General features: G+C 37.3%; 1 protein-coding gene across 5 annotated transcripts in view; it reads left to right on the top strand.

The window, feature by feature from the left end:
- The first annotated feature begins 1,010 nt into the window (after positions 1–1,010).
- The window catches only part of POL{LAMBDA} (DNA polymerase lambda (POLL)), a 33,117-nt gene continuing 18,709 nt past the window's right edge, over positions 1,011–15,418 (top strand). Inside the window, exons 1-10 of one of the 5 annotated variants that reach the window (XM_083061893.1) lie at positions 1,011–1,190; positions 1,284–1,421; positions 2,252–2,593; positions 2,884–2,962; positions 3,063–3,193; positions 3,831–3,893; positions 4,386–4,565; positions 4,647–4,700; positions 8,701–8,789; positions 14,580–14,670. In XM_083061893.1, coding sequence (XP_082918019.1) covers positions 1,092–1,190; positions 1,284–1,421; positions 2,252–2,593; positions 2,884–2,962; positions 3,063–3,193; positions 3,831–3,893; positions 4,386–4,565; positions 4,647–4,700; positions 8,701–8,789; positions 14,580–14,670 — 1,266 coding nt within the window. In that variant the 5' untranslated portion in view covers positions 1,011–1,091. The remainder of the gene's footprint in view (positions 1,191–1,283; positions 1,422–2,251; positions 2,594–2,883; positions 2,963–3,062; positions 3,194–3,830; positions 3,894–4,385; positions 4,566–4,646; positions 4,701–8,700; positions 8,790–14,579; positions 14,671–15,418) is intronic. The other 4 variants (XM_020365316.3, XM_083061899.1, XM_020365317.3 and 1 more) reach the window with 4 other exon arrangements.

Here is a 15,418-nt window from a genome sequence, read left to right as displayed (position 1 = left end):
CTCATTCTCGGCACGCAGCGCTGCTAGGTCAGTTTCATTCGCGGCACGCAGCGCTGCTAGGTCAGTTTCGTGCTTGGCACGAATGCTTTGCAGGTCGACAACGTGTTGCTGCCTCATCTGTTCGACCTGTTCGATCAGTCTTCTCAGTGCTGCCTCGCTATCCATGCTTGTCGTGCGATCTAAGTCGTCTGTTGCTCGTCTACTATGGCTTCGGGTGAAAACCATAAGCGTGGCCGATAAGAGCTATCTTGATCGGCCCCACGGTGGGTGCCAAATGTTCTTACTGGAGATCGTTCGTAGGGATGATCTGCTGGGTAAGATCGGCGAGCCTCCTTCACTAGGTACGCTTGTTGTTCCAAGGTGGGGGTGGTACCTACAAAAGAGACTCCGATGCTAAATTTAGTGTTTGTGGAAGTACGAGTCTCGTATAAGTAATGCACGTACTTTAGTGTGAATTAGGGTTTATCTGGGCCTTGGGCCCGAGATCAGTTGTGACCTATTTAGATAGTAGGCCGATATCGCCTAGCGCGTGTACGAGGTCACTCCGCGCTGTGATGCCGAGCTCGAGTTCGGCATAGCGGTACGGATAATATAGAAATAAATGTATAATTATTTAAAGAAAGTTTTCATTTAAAAAAAACATGGTTCCGTTAAATATAAAAACAAAAAACAAATGTTATAGATAATTTGGAAATATTTTAACTACTAAACTCTAAATCTTAAATCTTAAATTCTAAAACCCAACCCTAAACATGAAAATAATATTCTAATGACTAAAAATATTTAAAAAATATTGCATATATTATATATAGAATCGTGAAAGTTTAATGTATTTAATTAATTTTTTCAACTAAATGAAATGGACTTTTTTATTTGTATATTTTTGTTTATTTATTAATATATCAGAAAGGCTTATAAAAGAAAATTCAACTTGAAGAATTTTATTTTATTATTACATTTCTATGTGTCCAACATCATGGGCGACACGTCAGGATGCCCAATAAGGTGACACCGATGCATAAATGCATTGAACGCGCACAGCACCGTGGCATCTTGTAGAATCCACCAACGAAGAAACCAAACGCCGCAAAATGGCGCCAAAGAAGAAACCCGAGTCCGATCCTCATGGAATGTTCGCTGGGATCGTTGTTTTTTTGGTCCCCAAAGGAGTTCAAGCACGTCGATTTCAGGTACGAATACCATTACTCTGTTTTTTTCTTTTTTCATTTGAAGTTCCCAAGTTTGAATCTTTTTAGTGTTTCTTCACTTTCCCTGCGTGTCAGATTTGGAAGGAGAGGTTGGTGCAAATGGGTGCCGTGGTAGAGGAGCGCCTCTCCAAACGGGTCACTCATGTCTGTGCTATGCACTCAGATGCCCTTCTTCAGCAACTGGATAGGGAGCGTTTGTCACGTTTTAAAGGGGTTGGCCTTTTTAATAACTTAATGTGATTTGTGAGTGTTTTGAGTTTTCTGTTGTTTACATGGAGATGAAAAGATGATGATTAGTATTCATTAAGCACCCGTTTTGGCCATTCGTTGGTCATAAATATTGATTGGTGTTTCAATAGCAGTTTCTTAAGGGACCTGAAGCTGTTTGGATAAGTTTATCCATAAGTACTTCGAGGATAGAATATTAGAAAAATTGAAATAAGTTTCTCTTTAGGATAAAGTTAAAACTAGCTTATGTATGAATTAAAAATAAGATTTTGAATAAGTAATAGGAGAGAGTTTCCACAAATTAGCATATGCATTAACTAATTTCCGCTTCCTTCCCATTTTTTTTCTTCTTTTAAGTGTTTCTGGAAAAGTTTAATGAGATGTTATTTATTGATACGTGATCAATGTGGTGGCAGGTCGTGTATATGTCTTACAAGGGCCACAGTAGATATCTACTAATGGTGTTTAAAGGGTCTTAAGTCTTAATCATGTTTTGAGCTGTTTTTTTAGTTTAAAAATTGTTATGTTGCATTGTATTTTGACATGTGTGAACTGAAATTGATACTTAGTTATTTTGTTTGTATGGTAACCTATACAATTGGTACATTTTTATTATGCTGATTTTTTTGTAATGAGAATTGTTATATTTTGATTATTTTGACTTTTGTGGACTAAAATTAGAAGAAAGTGGTACTGAAATTTTATGTCTTTGAAGTGCATTTGTGGGTTTCTATTTTTGTGTTCATAATGTGCTTTTACATGACTTTTGTTTAATTAGTTATTTAATTATTTTGGGTTAATGGTGCATTGTGCAGAGAGTTCTCCTTTATCAATGGCTAGAGGACTGCTTGAAATCAGGGGAGTTGCTATCCGAGGATGGGTATGCACTGAAGTTGGATCCTGAAGGTGAACATACACCTGAGAAGTCTTTGGACCCTGGACCAACTAATCAAAGCACTTCAAGCGATCCTCAGCAATTGCTTAATAAAAAGAGAAAATTATCTGCTGAGGATACAACAATTGTAAATCATGAAAGTGATGATGATGGGAGAGAAAAAGTGATATTTTCATCAACAAGCACAGCAAGCAGTCATGGCGAAGTTGACAGTTTAAGTTATGGAAACACTAGAACCCAACACAATGGTGAAAATGAGGTGGTAAGTAATAAGAACTATATGCCAAAAGCTGAAAATTATTTCATGATAATGTTTTTATTCCAAAACAAGCACTTTCCTCCAACACCTCTACTAAGAATAAGATTCTGACAAATAAAATTAATAATTTTCTTATCTTCCAGTCCATATAACTATACTAGTGTTTATGCATGCATTCACACACACTTGCACACACTTACCAGTTATCACTCATATATAAGCTTATAACCCAGAGGTTTATTCTTTCTTGCTGTAAGTTGAAACTCCACTAACATGAGGTACACTTTGTACAGTCATCATTGTCATACTGTCCACCTGATCTAAACAAGAACATAACAGAGATATTTGGGAAACTTGTGAACATATATAGAGGTAAGATTCTTATAGCTCCTAGTCTCCTACACATTGCAGTCTTTTTATGTTTTCTGTTACTCTGCTTTTTCTTATTTATTGGGCTAATGTTGTTTGAAAGCATTGGGTGAGGATCGGAGGTCCTTTAGCTATTACAAGGCTATTGCAGTGATTGAGAAGTTGTCATTTAAAATTGAAAGTGCCGACCAGATAAACAACCTACCATCCATTGGCAAATCAATGAAAGATCATGTAAGGGAACTATGTCACTAGACGTTCTGTTTTGCCTTGAGCTTCTATACTGCACTACACATCATGTAGTTTTATCTACTGGTACTTTGAATGACAATATATATCTTTAGTTTCTGAATATTAGTTGCTGATAACTTTATTTCTCTGTTGTCATTAGATTTTCATCATATAAAATTCCATCTGTCTTCTATGATATTGGCCTAGTTTTTATATTATTATTGTTATTATTATTATTATTATTATTATTATTATTATTATTAATTGGGGATAAAGGTGCAAAGGGTTGTTGTCTAGTTGTACTGGGGAACCGTCTAAGACGACAATTGAGTTTTAGTGTTAATATTTGTGAGTTATGATTCTTTTAGAAAGTTTGTTATTTGGTTTTGGTCATCAAATTATGATTGTTTTTATAATATAGTTGTTTGGTTCTAATATTTATCTGTGCAGCTTCTTTACCTTTTCTTTTGCCTTCTGAAATTTTGTTTTTTTCATTTTTGGGATGAGTAATCTACATTGATGGCACAACAATATGAATTTGGACCTCAAGAAGACATTTGTGCCTCTTATGTAATGATTTGGCACTTACTTTTAGTTTTGGTCAGATAACAAGACAAGCAACTCTTTTTACTATGTACAGGTTCAGGAGATAATAACTACTGGGAAGTTATCCAAATTGGAATACTTTGAAACGGATGAGAAGGTATTATAACTGTTGACCATGTTTAGTTAGAGTTCCAAGGAAAAATTGTATGAATAATATATCCTTTTAGCTTTAATGATTATTATTTAATTTTTATACATGATCCTTGTGTGATCACATTTTTGAATACTATTGCATTATATTAGATTATATGGCACATCAAGAACCCATGTTAAACAGTGTTGATAACTTACTGTCTTAGTGTTGGAGCTTGTAATTGTATTTTGTTTTAATTTATTGAGAGTGATGTTTGAACTTGATTTTTATAGCTAAGATTGGTTTAATATGTACTCTATTATTTGCATGAATAGCGAATAGTTGGTCTAATACTCTACGATATGCAACAATTACCTTTGATTGTGTAATTGGAAATGCCAAGTATTCTTTAAGCTATTAACACCCTTTCTTTAAGATATTAATACCCTGTATATCTTTTTACATTTTTTTTTGCAATCTTGTTGCCTTATCTTCTTCCCCCTTATTTAACTATAGGTGCGGACAATATCCTTATTTGGAGAAGTATGGGGCATAGGTCCATCCACAGCACTTAAATTGTATGAGAAGGGTCATCGTTCATTAGATGATCTTAGGAATGATGATTCACTTACAAATGCACAAAAGTTAGGGTTGAAGTACTTTGATGATATCAGGCAACGGATTCCACGCCATGAGGTCTGTGATACTGTTAATGAGATAATATCCCTCCCTTCCCCATCTACCGAAAAAACTTATTTTGTTAAACTCATTTGATAGGTTCAAGAGATGGATCGCATTTTACAAAAAGTTGGGGAGGATGTTTTGCCTGGGGTGAGTGAGCACTAAAGTTCTTGCAGGAATGAGATTAATACAAGCTTTCTATCTTTTTCTCTCTGCCTGTCTCTGTTTCAAAATAGATATTTCTCCAAGCTGCTCATGGTGAAGTGAAGCCAAATGCCATGTTCTGTGAAATAAAATGGGTTGTAGATGGAACACCAATGGATAAACTAATAATAATACTCAACACAAAAATTGCACAAAATACAACAAAACACTTGCTGTTCCGGGAACAAAAGTCTTTATGCACAAACTACAAATAGCAATATACTTGCCTAATTACGCTGCTACAAGTTATATTCATTATACATAACTGTCATCAGTTTTTTTTTTTAATTATTTTTTTTATTTTTATTTTAAATATTTTCATCATGCAGTTAAATACAGAACTAATACAAAATTGCTAATTTACTATACATTATTTTCCATCACATATACTCCTAAAAGTAAAACATAATTCGTTGGAGTCCCTAGAGAACTGCCAATTGGTTTGTGGTGGGTATTAATTCACAATTCATTTACAAATAGGTTTGTTCCATTTGAGTTTGAATTTGTGTACAAAGATGAACAAAGTTTTAGGAGGAGATGATGTATGTGAGGTAAGGCAGCAAAGGTAGCAATGAGATGGGTAATGGATGGAGTTTGGATTTGATGAAGACAGGATAAGTTGAGAATGAGCATGGTAAACTATCTATAGGAAGTGAGAGCATCGAATCAATGCCCAGTAGGAGCACCCAATTGCGCTCTACAAATGATGATGATCATTATCATGAATGGGGATGATAAATCTTCCAATATCTTCACAACTCTTCTGTTGTTTTCTTATTATAGTTTTGATGGATGTGAGAATGCAAGAGAAGGAAACCCCATGAGGAAAACTAAAAAAATGTAAAATTTTGTATTTACCAAGTATACTCCTTGTGTACCGCATACTTGCCTGAAACTGATGTTTTGGGTACCAAAGAATATTGCAAACTTGCTGACTATGACTCCTAATAATAACTGTCTCCAATCCATCAACGAGTCCTTCCTAACCTTTTGAGAGAAATGGTAAATGGAGAGAACATATTCCTTGTGTATTGCAAAGCAAAAGATGTGTTTATATACAAAGTAGTGGGCCTAGGCCCATAAGATAAAACTATATCTAACACTCTCCCTCAAGCTAGTGTATATAGATCATATGCACCAAGCTTGTTACAAATATAATCAATCCTAGGACCTCGTAATGATTTGGTGAAAACATCTGCCAACTGATCAGTAGAGTTAACAAACTGAGTAGTAATGTCCCCAGATAAAATCTTCTCACGAATGAAGTGACAATCTATTTCAATGTGTTTGGTCCTCTCGTGAAATATTGGATTTGAGGCAATATGGAGGGCAGCTTGGTTATCACATATGAGAGTCATCTGTGTAACTTCATCAAATCTCAGTTATTTAAGCAACTGTTTGAGCCAAATGAGCTCACACGTAATAGAGGCCATAGCACGATATTCTGCTTCTGCACTAGGTCTTGCCACTACATTCTGCTTCTTACTTTTCCAGGAAATCAAGTTATCACCGATAAAGACACAATAACCTGAGGTGGATCTCCTGTCAAAGGGAGAGCCTGCCCAATCTGCATCTGAGTACCCCACAACTTGGGTATGATTGTTGTAGCCATATAATAAACCTTTTCCTGGAGCACTTTTGATATACTTCAGAATGCGGATGACTGCATTCCAATGTCCTGCACATGGAGAATTGAGAAATTGACTCACCACACTAACCGCAAAAGAGATGTCAGGACGAGTTACCGTGAGATAATTCAATTTCCCAACCAATCTTCTGTACCTCTTAGGATCTGAGAAAGGCTCCCCCTGACTTGGTAGAAGTTTAGCATTGGGATCCATAGGTGTATCAACGGGCTTGGAACTCATTAGCCCAGTTTCCTCTAAAATATCCAATGCATACTTTCTTTGAGATATTACAATTCCATTTGTAGATTGCGCTACCTCAATCCCCAAGAAATATCTAAGTTTACCAAGGTCTTTTGTTTGAAAGTGATGGCAAAGATGTTGTTTTATCTGAGAAATGCCATGATGATCATTGCTAGTAAGAACAATATCATCAACATACACTATCAAGTAGATGCACCCAGCAGTGGAATGTCGATAAAAGACTGAATGATCAGCTTCGTTTCGAGTCATACCAAACTGTTGGACTACGGTACTAAATCTACCAAACCATGCCCTTGGAGACTGCTTAAGACCATAAAGTGATTTGCGGAGACGACATACCAAACCGAAAGACTCCCCCTGAGCAACAAACCCAGGAGGTTGCTCCATGTAAATTTCCTCAAGCAAATCCCCATGAAGAAAGGCATTTTTAACATCCAGTTGATAGAGAGGCCAACGACGAAGAGCAGCCATGGTTAAGAATAATCTGACGGAAGTCATCTTGGCAACGGGGGAGAAAGTGTCGCCATAGTCTAATCCAAATATTTGAGTATAACCTTTGGCGACCAAACGAGCTTTGAGTCGATCAATGGTGCCATCAGGACCAACCTTGACTGTAAAGATCCATCGACATCCAACCATAGACTTCCCAGGAGACAAAGAAACAAGATCCCAAGTACCATTGTTCTAAAGAGCACACAGTTCATCAAGCATGGCTTGTCTCCAACCAGGGTGGGCCAAGGCATCACCTACAGTTTTAGGAATAGACATAGAGGAAAGAGAAGAGAGACAAGTATATTGGGATGGGGATAACTGGTGATAATTCAAAGTAATATAATGAGGGGAAGGATTACGAGTAGAATGATTACCTTTCTGGAGAGCAATAGGGAGGTCAGACTCAAGTGGTTGGGCCGGAGGGGACGAAGGTGGTAGCACCGAAGTAGAGTCAATTGGGGGTCCAATGCGAAGGCTGGAGCGTTGTCGACGATGATAAACTTGAAGTGGTGGCGGAGGTGGTGAGTCGGGTGACACAACAGACAAAGGAGCAGTATCAAAGACAAGAGGGATGGTTGAAGGGGCACCGATGAACAGTGGGTCCACCGAGAGGTCAAGGATTAGGCTCTAGATACCATGTTGAGAGAAATGGTAAATGGAGAGAACATATTTCTTGTGTATTGCAAAGCAAAAGATGTGTTTATATACAAAGTAGTGGGCCTAGGCCCATAAGATAAAACTATATCTAACATAACCCATGTGAATCTCAGTTCCCATTAGTTGTTTACTCAGAAATTATGTGGTGTTTAGTGCTGCTTTTGTCTTTCATCTGTCTTTTGACTTTTAAGTATGTATGAATTATGATACAAAACCCCCCTTGCTTATTCAAGAAATAAAAAATGTGGTCTAGGAGTTTGTTAGTGATGGATTACATTACTTCTATTTATTTCAGTTTTTCTATTAATAGTGGATCAAGTTATTTCCATTTATTTTGGTTCTGTTATTTTGGGTAGGAGTTTGTTTCATTAGCATATTACAAATATCTCCCATGTAGGCTTAAGTTTTCTGATTGGTAATTCTATTATTGAGAGTCAGTCCATATAATATGGATGTCCTGGTTGGGAGCAATATTTGTTCAGATTCTCCTTCTGTTATTTCCAGCTCTCTCTCTACACTTTCTTTACTGCCCATATTTTTTGTTCTCAGTACCTAACATGTAGCTGATGGCTTCAACTGCTAGTTTTTGGTTTTGGTACCCAAAGTTACTTCAGACATGGATATTGTGCAAATGTTAGATTATACAAGCTTTATTTAGAAATTTACAACTTTTGGCATGTATCTTGTTAATTGTTATAGTTTACAAAATTGTTACAATTTACTTCATATAACTCTTAGGGATTCCCTGTTTCTCAACCCCCCTCCACCTTTTTGTAATTCATGCTTTCACTTACATATTGCAGATAATTGTTATTAATATTACTCAATAATCAGCAGACAATTTTTTTGTTGTTCCCACAGTTTGAAGCATGATGTTGAAAACTTGATTATGGTGTTGTGTCATTTAGGTTGTTATCATTTGTGGGGGATCGTATCGACGTGGGAAAGCTAGCTGTGGGGACATTGATATCATTATAACACATCCTGATGGTAAAAGGTACTGCTTGATTTCTTATAAACTTTATCCACTGCTATAGCAGAGTAGTCTAGGAGTTGAGTGGACCAGCCTTGGGCTTCTACAGGATTCAAATATGGAGTGAATTCCAAATTCCAATAGCTTCCATTGCAGCTGCTATTGGCTTTTTGCTCACTTTAGTGGGTCTACCTTGCTATTGGTCTTCAAAAACACAATTTTCACTCCAACTTTCTAATGCATTTTTTGCTTAAGCATAATGTAATTTGAACCCCTTCTTTGACCATTCCTCATAAAGTTACCAATTTGACCTCCTTACCTTAGAGGACTTTTTTTCTTTTTTTCATGTTTCTTTTTTTCTTCTTCCTTTAGATTTCCTAGTTCACATTCTGCTAAATTTTATCTAGTTTGCTATGTTCTTTTTCTATTAATTTTACCATCATCTTCCAATTTTTTACTTCATTATGTTCTTATTACTGCTTGATGGTGATTGTGTGTAAACTGTGACGTAATATTTATCATGAATTTGTTTAACTTTGGTTTTCTAAGTATTTCTATGTGTAGCATGAATTATATAGTTTGTATTATGATATTTAAAATAACGGTCATCCTGCTATATCATTTTTAGAGCTGGTTGCTATGAGGCAGATGCTATCCAGGATTGATAACTGCGGAAAAATATAATGTATATTTCTCTGCTTTGGGAAAAATATAAAAGTGGTATAAATAGAATACAAGGGAATAAATCTGCACACTAATCTATCCCTGAAAATCTAGGAAATAATTCTCCCTATAAATGCTGTATCTAAATAATTAAAGGAGGGGAAATAAAATTGATCTTATTAACATTAAATCCTATTATGGGCTGTACAAATCAGAGTTGAATATTCTAATTGATATGCGCTGATCTCCAACACTCCTCCTCAATCTAGGTGGTAGATGTCTATCATACCCAGATTGGATCTAATGTTTTCATACGTGTTCCTTGGAAGAGCCTTTGTTAGGATGTTTGCATGATGGAACATGGTCAACACTTATAACACCGTGGTCAATTTTTTCTTTAATGAAGTGTCGGTCAATCTCCGCGTGCTTTGTCCTATCATGGTGGACTGGGTTCTTTGCAATGCTTATGGCAGCTTTGTTGTCACATAATATCCTCATAGTATAATTGATGGGAATTTTGATTTCATCCAGCATCCTCTTAAGCCAGATTCCTTAACAGATACCTTGAGCCATAGCTCTGAATTCAACTTCTGCACTACTCCTTGCCACCACAGGTTGCTTCTTACTTCTCCAAGTCACCAGGTTTCCCCACACAAAGGAGCAATAGCTTGTAGTTGGTTTTCGTCAGAGGGGCATCCTGCCCAATCTGAGTCAGTGTAGACTTCAATGCTTTTGTTTGAGTTCTTTTTGAAGTAAAGCCCTCGACCTGGTGTACCTTTGAGATATTGGAGGATTTTGTTCGCCGTTTTCATGTGGGCCTTAGTTGGATTAGATGTATAGCGACTACCTAAGCTCACAGCAAAACCAATGTCGGGCCTAGTGTGAGTTAGGTAGATTAGCTTCCCAACTAGGCTTTGATATCTATCTTTATTAGTTGATGGACTGTCTTCTTCACTTCTCTTTTCCGGTTCAATGGGAGTATTGGCTGCCTTGCATCCTGATACATAAATACCATTCTTTGTTCGAGCAATTTTCATCCCTAGAAAATATTTGAGCTGACCCAAGTCCTTGACTTCAAATTTCTTGGCCAAAATTCCCTTCAGATGTTTGATTTGATCATAATCGTTTCCTGTGATAACGATATCATTAACATAAACAATGAACAAGGCTACCTTCCCTTCCACGGAGTGTTTGACAAACATAGTGTGATCTGATTGGCATTGGTTGAACCCGTCTTCCTTGACAACTTGAGTCAATCTATCAAATCACGCTCTTGGAGATTGTTTAAGGCCATATAGAGATTTTCGGAGCTTGCACACCATGCTTGAGGTTCTGGATGACTCAAGTCCAGGGGAATTTGCATATAGACTTCTTCTATAGGAAGGCATTCTTGATGTCTAGTTGATAGATTGGCCAATCTAAATTTGCAGCTAAAGAGAGTATGACTCGAATTGAATTGAGTTTGGCCACTGGCACAAAAGTCTCTTCGTAGTCCACTCCATATGATTGGGTAAACCCTTTTGCTACCATCCGAGCTTTGTACCGGTTTATACTACCATCGGCATTGTATTTGATGGAGAATATCCACTTGCATCCAATCGATTTCTTTCATTCCGGTAGTTGATTTCCCACGTGTCATTTTTAACCAAGGCCTGAACTTCTTCTGTTACAGCTGCTGCCCATTCAGGTTGTTGGAGTGCTTCTTGAACATTCCTTGGGATATTTGTGCTGTCAAGAGCTGCCACAAAAGACCTATACCCTTGTGACAATTTTCCATAGCACACATATTTCTCAATGGGGTGTTGAGTGCAAGATCTCACCCCTTTTCTTAAGGCAATAGGAATGTCAATGTCATCAATAGGTTTAGGATTAGGAACGATATTACCTTGGGAAAACTCATTTTCTGGAGCCTGGTTGGATTCATGGCTTTGCCTTGGATCTGTGCTGGACTCTACTCCCTTCCTTCTCTTCTTGAAGTACGTCGTCCAGTTGTCTCCTTGTGTGGCTGGGCTTTGATTTTGCTGAGATGCATTCCTCTCTCTAGCTTCAGTTGGTGCAGTTTCTACTGCATTTTCCTGTTCAGTTTCTGCTACAGGTGCAGTCTCGGCTGGTTCTACATTTGGGGCAGATTCGGTTAGCTCAAATCCCAAAAATTCTATTGCGTTTTCTGTATTTTCTATTGTAATTTCCTCATGTAGGTGAAGTATTGGTTGGCTTTGTATTTGGGGCAGATTCAGCTAGCTCAAATCCCAAAAGTTGGGATTCTACCACTTTAATTGGATAAGTCTGCTCTCCTTGAATGCCAACTTTGGGGTAATAAGGCTGATTCTCAAAAAAAGTGACATCCATGGTGTGGTAAAATTTCCTGTGTTGGGGTGAATAGCATTTGTAGCTAACATGAGAGATCTGGTCACTTCTAGGAGATGTCTATTCTTTCTATCGGCGACTCCGTTCTACTGAGGGGTATCTACACATGAACTCTGACGTATGATTCTATGTTTCTGAGGTAGGAATTTAGTGCAGAGTGATAATACTCTCGGCCGTTGTCACTTCTAAGCACCTTAATTTTGCTTTGAAATTGTGTTTCCACCATAGTATGAAACAACTCAAATATTTTGCCAACTTCTGATTTCTCCTTCATTAGGAAAACCCAAGTGACCCGTGTGTGATCGTCAATGAAGGTGACAAACCATCTTGATCTAGTGACATTGTTTACCCGTGATGGTCCCCATATATCAGTGTGAATTAGGGAGAAAGGTTGAGAGGGTTTATAGGGTTGAGGCGGGTAGGAGTTACGGGTATGTTTGGACAATTGGCATATTTCACATTGAAACAACTCTTGATTTTTATTGAATACTGTGGGAAACATTTTTTTCAAGTACATAAAATATGGGTGGCTTGACCGATAATGCCACAACATTACAGAATTTTTCCTATTTGGAGGTACAGTTGCACAAGAGTTGGCCTTGGGTTCCGCTTTTGACTCGTCAACTTGGAGGAGGTAGCGTCCAACACATTCTTCAGCATTGCCAATCGTCTTCCCCGACTCCAAAATCTGAAATTCACATAGGTTAGGAAAGAATTTAGTGACACACTTCAAATCTCTTGTCAGTTTGCTAATGGAAAGCAAATTATAGTCAAGTTTAGGCACATAAAGGACTGAATTCACGGTAATATTTTTTGAGATAATAACTGAACCTTTACCCATGACCTTAGAAAGAGTCCCATCAGCTATTCGAACTGTGTAATTATTTAGGCATGGAGAATAGCTTTTAAACATAGTTAAGTCTCCAGTCATGTGATCTAAGGCTCCTGAGTCAATGATCCATGACTTTGGTTTTCCTTTGCTAGTATTTAAAGCATGCAAGAAATTACCTTTTTGTGCCACTGTAGGTGTACCAATTGTTTGCTGGAGAATTTTCTATAGTGCTTCCATTTGCTCCTTGCTGAATGGAGATGGGTTAGAATTTACCTCAGCTATGTTGCCTCTGCTGTCCAGGTTTTTGGTCTGTTTTGCCTCTGAAGGTCTGCCATGGATGATCCAGCAGTTGTCCTTAGTGTGACCCAGTTTCTTGCAATGATCACACTAGGGCCGATTTTTCTTTTGAGATGTACGAGGCTGGTTCCCCCTTGCTGCCATTGCTGAGCCTTCAATGGATGGGACTGCAGTTGACTTTCCAAGCATCACTTTCCTCCTGCTCTCCTCTCTTCTCACTTCCGAAAATACTTCTCGGATTGTTTTAAGAGGTTTGGTTCCAAGTATTCTCCCCCGGACTTCATCAAGTTCTGTGTTCAGCCCCAATAGAAACTTGTAGATCCTATCTTTCTCCACCAATTCTTTATACTTCTTTTTATCCTCGGTACAACTCCATTGAACATCTTCATATATGTCTAGTTGCTGCCAATGTCGACTGAGTGTACTAAAATACTCGGTGACTGAGAAATCACCTTGTCGCTGGTCATGGAGTATGCTCTTGATCTCAAATACTGCAGACGTATTGTCCAGATTTGAGTAGGTTTCCTTCACTGCATCCCACATCTCCTTGGCAGTATCATAGTACATGAAATTTTCCTCAATTTCATTAGTCATGGTGTTGAGCAACCATGACATGACTAAACTGTTTTCCAGTTGCCATTTGTTGAGATTAGGGTCACCCTTTTCAGGACTCTTGGAGTCTCCTGTGATGTAACCTTCCTTCTCTTTTCCTTAAAGAAAGATCTTAACTGATCGCAGCCATTGACGGTAGTTCTGGTCATTCAATTTGTGACCGATGATAGGAAGAGCAGGCCCTTCAACCAAACTAGTGGCCGAACCTTCTGCCTTGTTCTCTCCCATGGTTGGCAGTGCTAGGTTAGGGATGGTCAGATCGAGCTCTGATACCATGCGGAAAAATATAATGTATATTTCTCTACTTTGGGAAAAATACAAAAGTGGTATAAATAGAATACAAGGGAATAAATCTGCACACTAATCTATCCTTGAAAATCTGAGAAATAATTCTCCCTATAAAATATAAATGCTGTATCTAAATAATTAAAGGAGGGGAAATAAAATTGATCTTATTAACATTAAATCCTATTATGGGCTGTACAAATCAAAATTGGATATTCTGATTGATATATGCTGATCTCCAACAGATTCTGATTGATATGCGCTGATCTCCAACAATAACTATGATTTATATTATCACTAAGCATGCTTTTCAAATAACAATTTTATACCCTTTTTACTGCTTTTCAAATGGTAGATGTTAAAGTTGTAAATTGTTGTAGAATAGTAATTAGTAATTCTCTACTATACCATGTATCAAATTTTCACTTGGTAAAGCAAAATTCTTAGAAGATTCTATTAGAAGCATGACTTGACTTTGAATACCATTTTTAGTTTTTGATCGATTGTATTCTGAATTGCTAAAGTAAGCAATTTATGTTATAGTTTTTATATTCCTTGATTTCTTGTGTGTTTTTTTTCCTTCTCTTATTATTGGAATAACATGTAACATTCAATGGCTATCACAATGGCGTGACGTTACTCTTGCTGTCAGGTGAATGCAACTGACTAACATCGTTCACTTCTCTCTCCATCTCTTGTCTAGTGGAAACTTCTCTTTTCATGTTCAGAGGTTCAATAGATTTGTTCATTGCTTGCAGTCACAAAGGATTTTTACCAAAGTTTGTAAAGCATTTAAAAGATATGAATTTCCTAAGGGAGGATTTAATTTTCAGTGTTCACAGTGAAGAGGTAATTTTATTATTTTCTTGCTGTATACAAATGATATTTTTATTTGGCTGATTAATCTTTCCTGAAAAACACTATTTTTCTAGAGATCATTATTTCATGTGTATGCCAATATCATCACAAATAAGAGTTTGAGTGTGTGCTCGCATATGATGATGCAAAGCAGATAAGAGTTTGTTGAGTTGTAAATAGCAGTTTAAGCTAAACTCAACCACATTTTGGGTTTGGTTGCAAACACTTCTATGCAAGGTTGTCAATCTCGAGAGTTTACGTAATCTCGTGAAGGCTTCGTAAACTCGTAAGAGATTACTCAATAAAAAAATTATAAAAATAATTAGAAATAACATAATAATTGAACATTTTAACTCCATATTAAAGAGTAAAATAACAAATTACATCAATAATAAAATGCTAAAGTTCTTAGAAAAGTTCACACAAATGACAAAACCCAAGTTCTTAAAAATAGACAAATAAAAAAACTAAGAGTAAGTTAACAATGAATCACAAAAAAAAAAGTAAAAACCCTAACCAGAGTTGCGGAGAAGCAAAGTCGTGGAGAAGCAGAGTTGCGTACTTGAGAAGCCGCGCGACTTGCAGAGGAGAAGACAGACAATCACGCACGGAGAAGAGTGGTTCGTGAAGGAGAACGGTGGTTCGCGCATGGAGAAGAGTGGTTCGCGAAGGAGAAGAGTGGTTCGTGGAGGATAACGATGGTTCGCAGAGGAGAACACACGGAGGAGAAGTGGTTCGC

Source organism: Cajanus cajan, chromosome 1 (assembly GCF_000230855.2).
Source record: "Cajanus cajan strain Asha chromosome 1, NIPB_CcT2T_4, whole genome shotgun sequence".
Lineage (NCBI taxonomy): Eukaryota > Viridiplantae > Streptophyta > Magnoliopsida > Fabales > Fabaceae > Cajanus > Cajanus cajan.
This window is presented reverse-complemented; position numbering and strand designations above follow the sequence as displayed.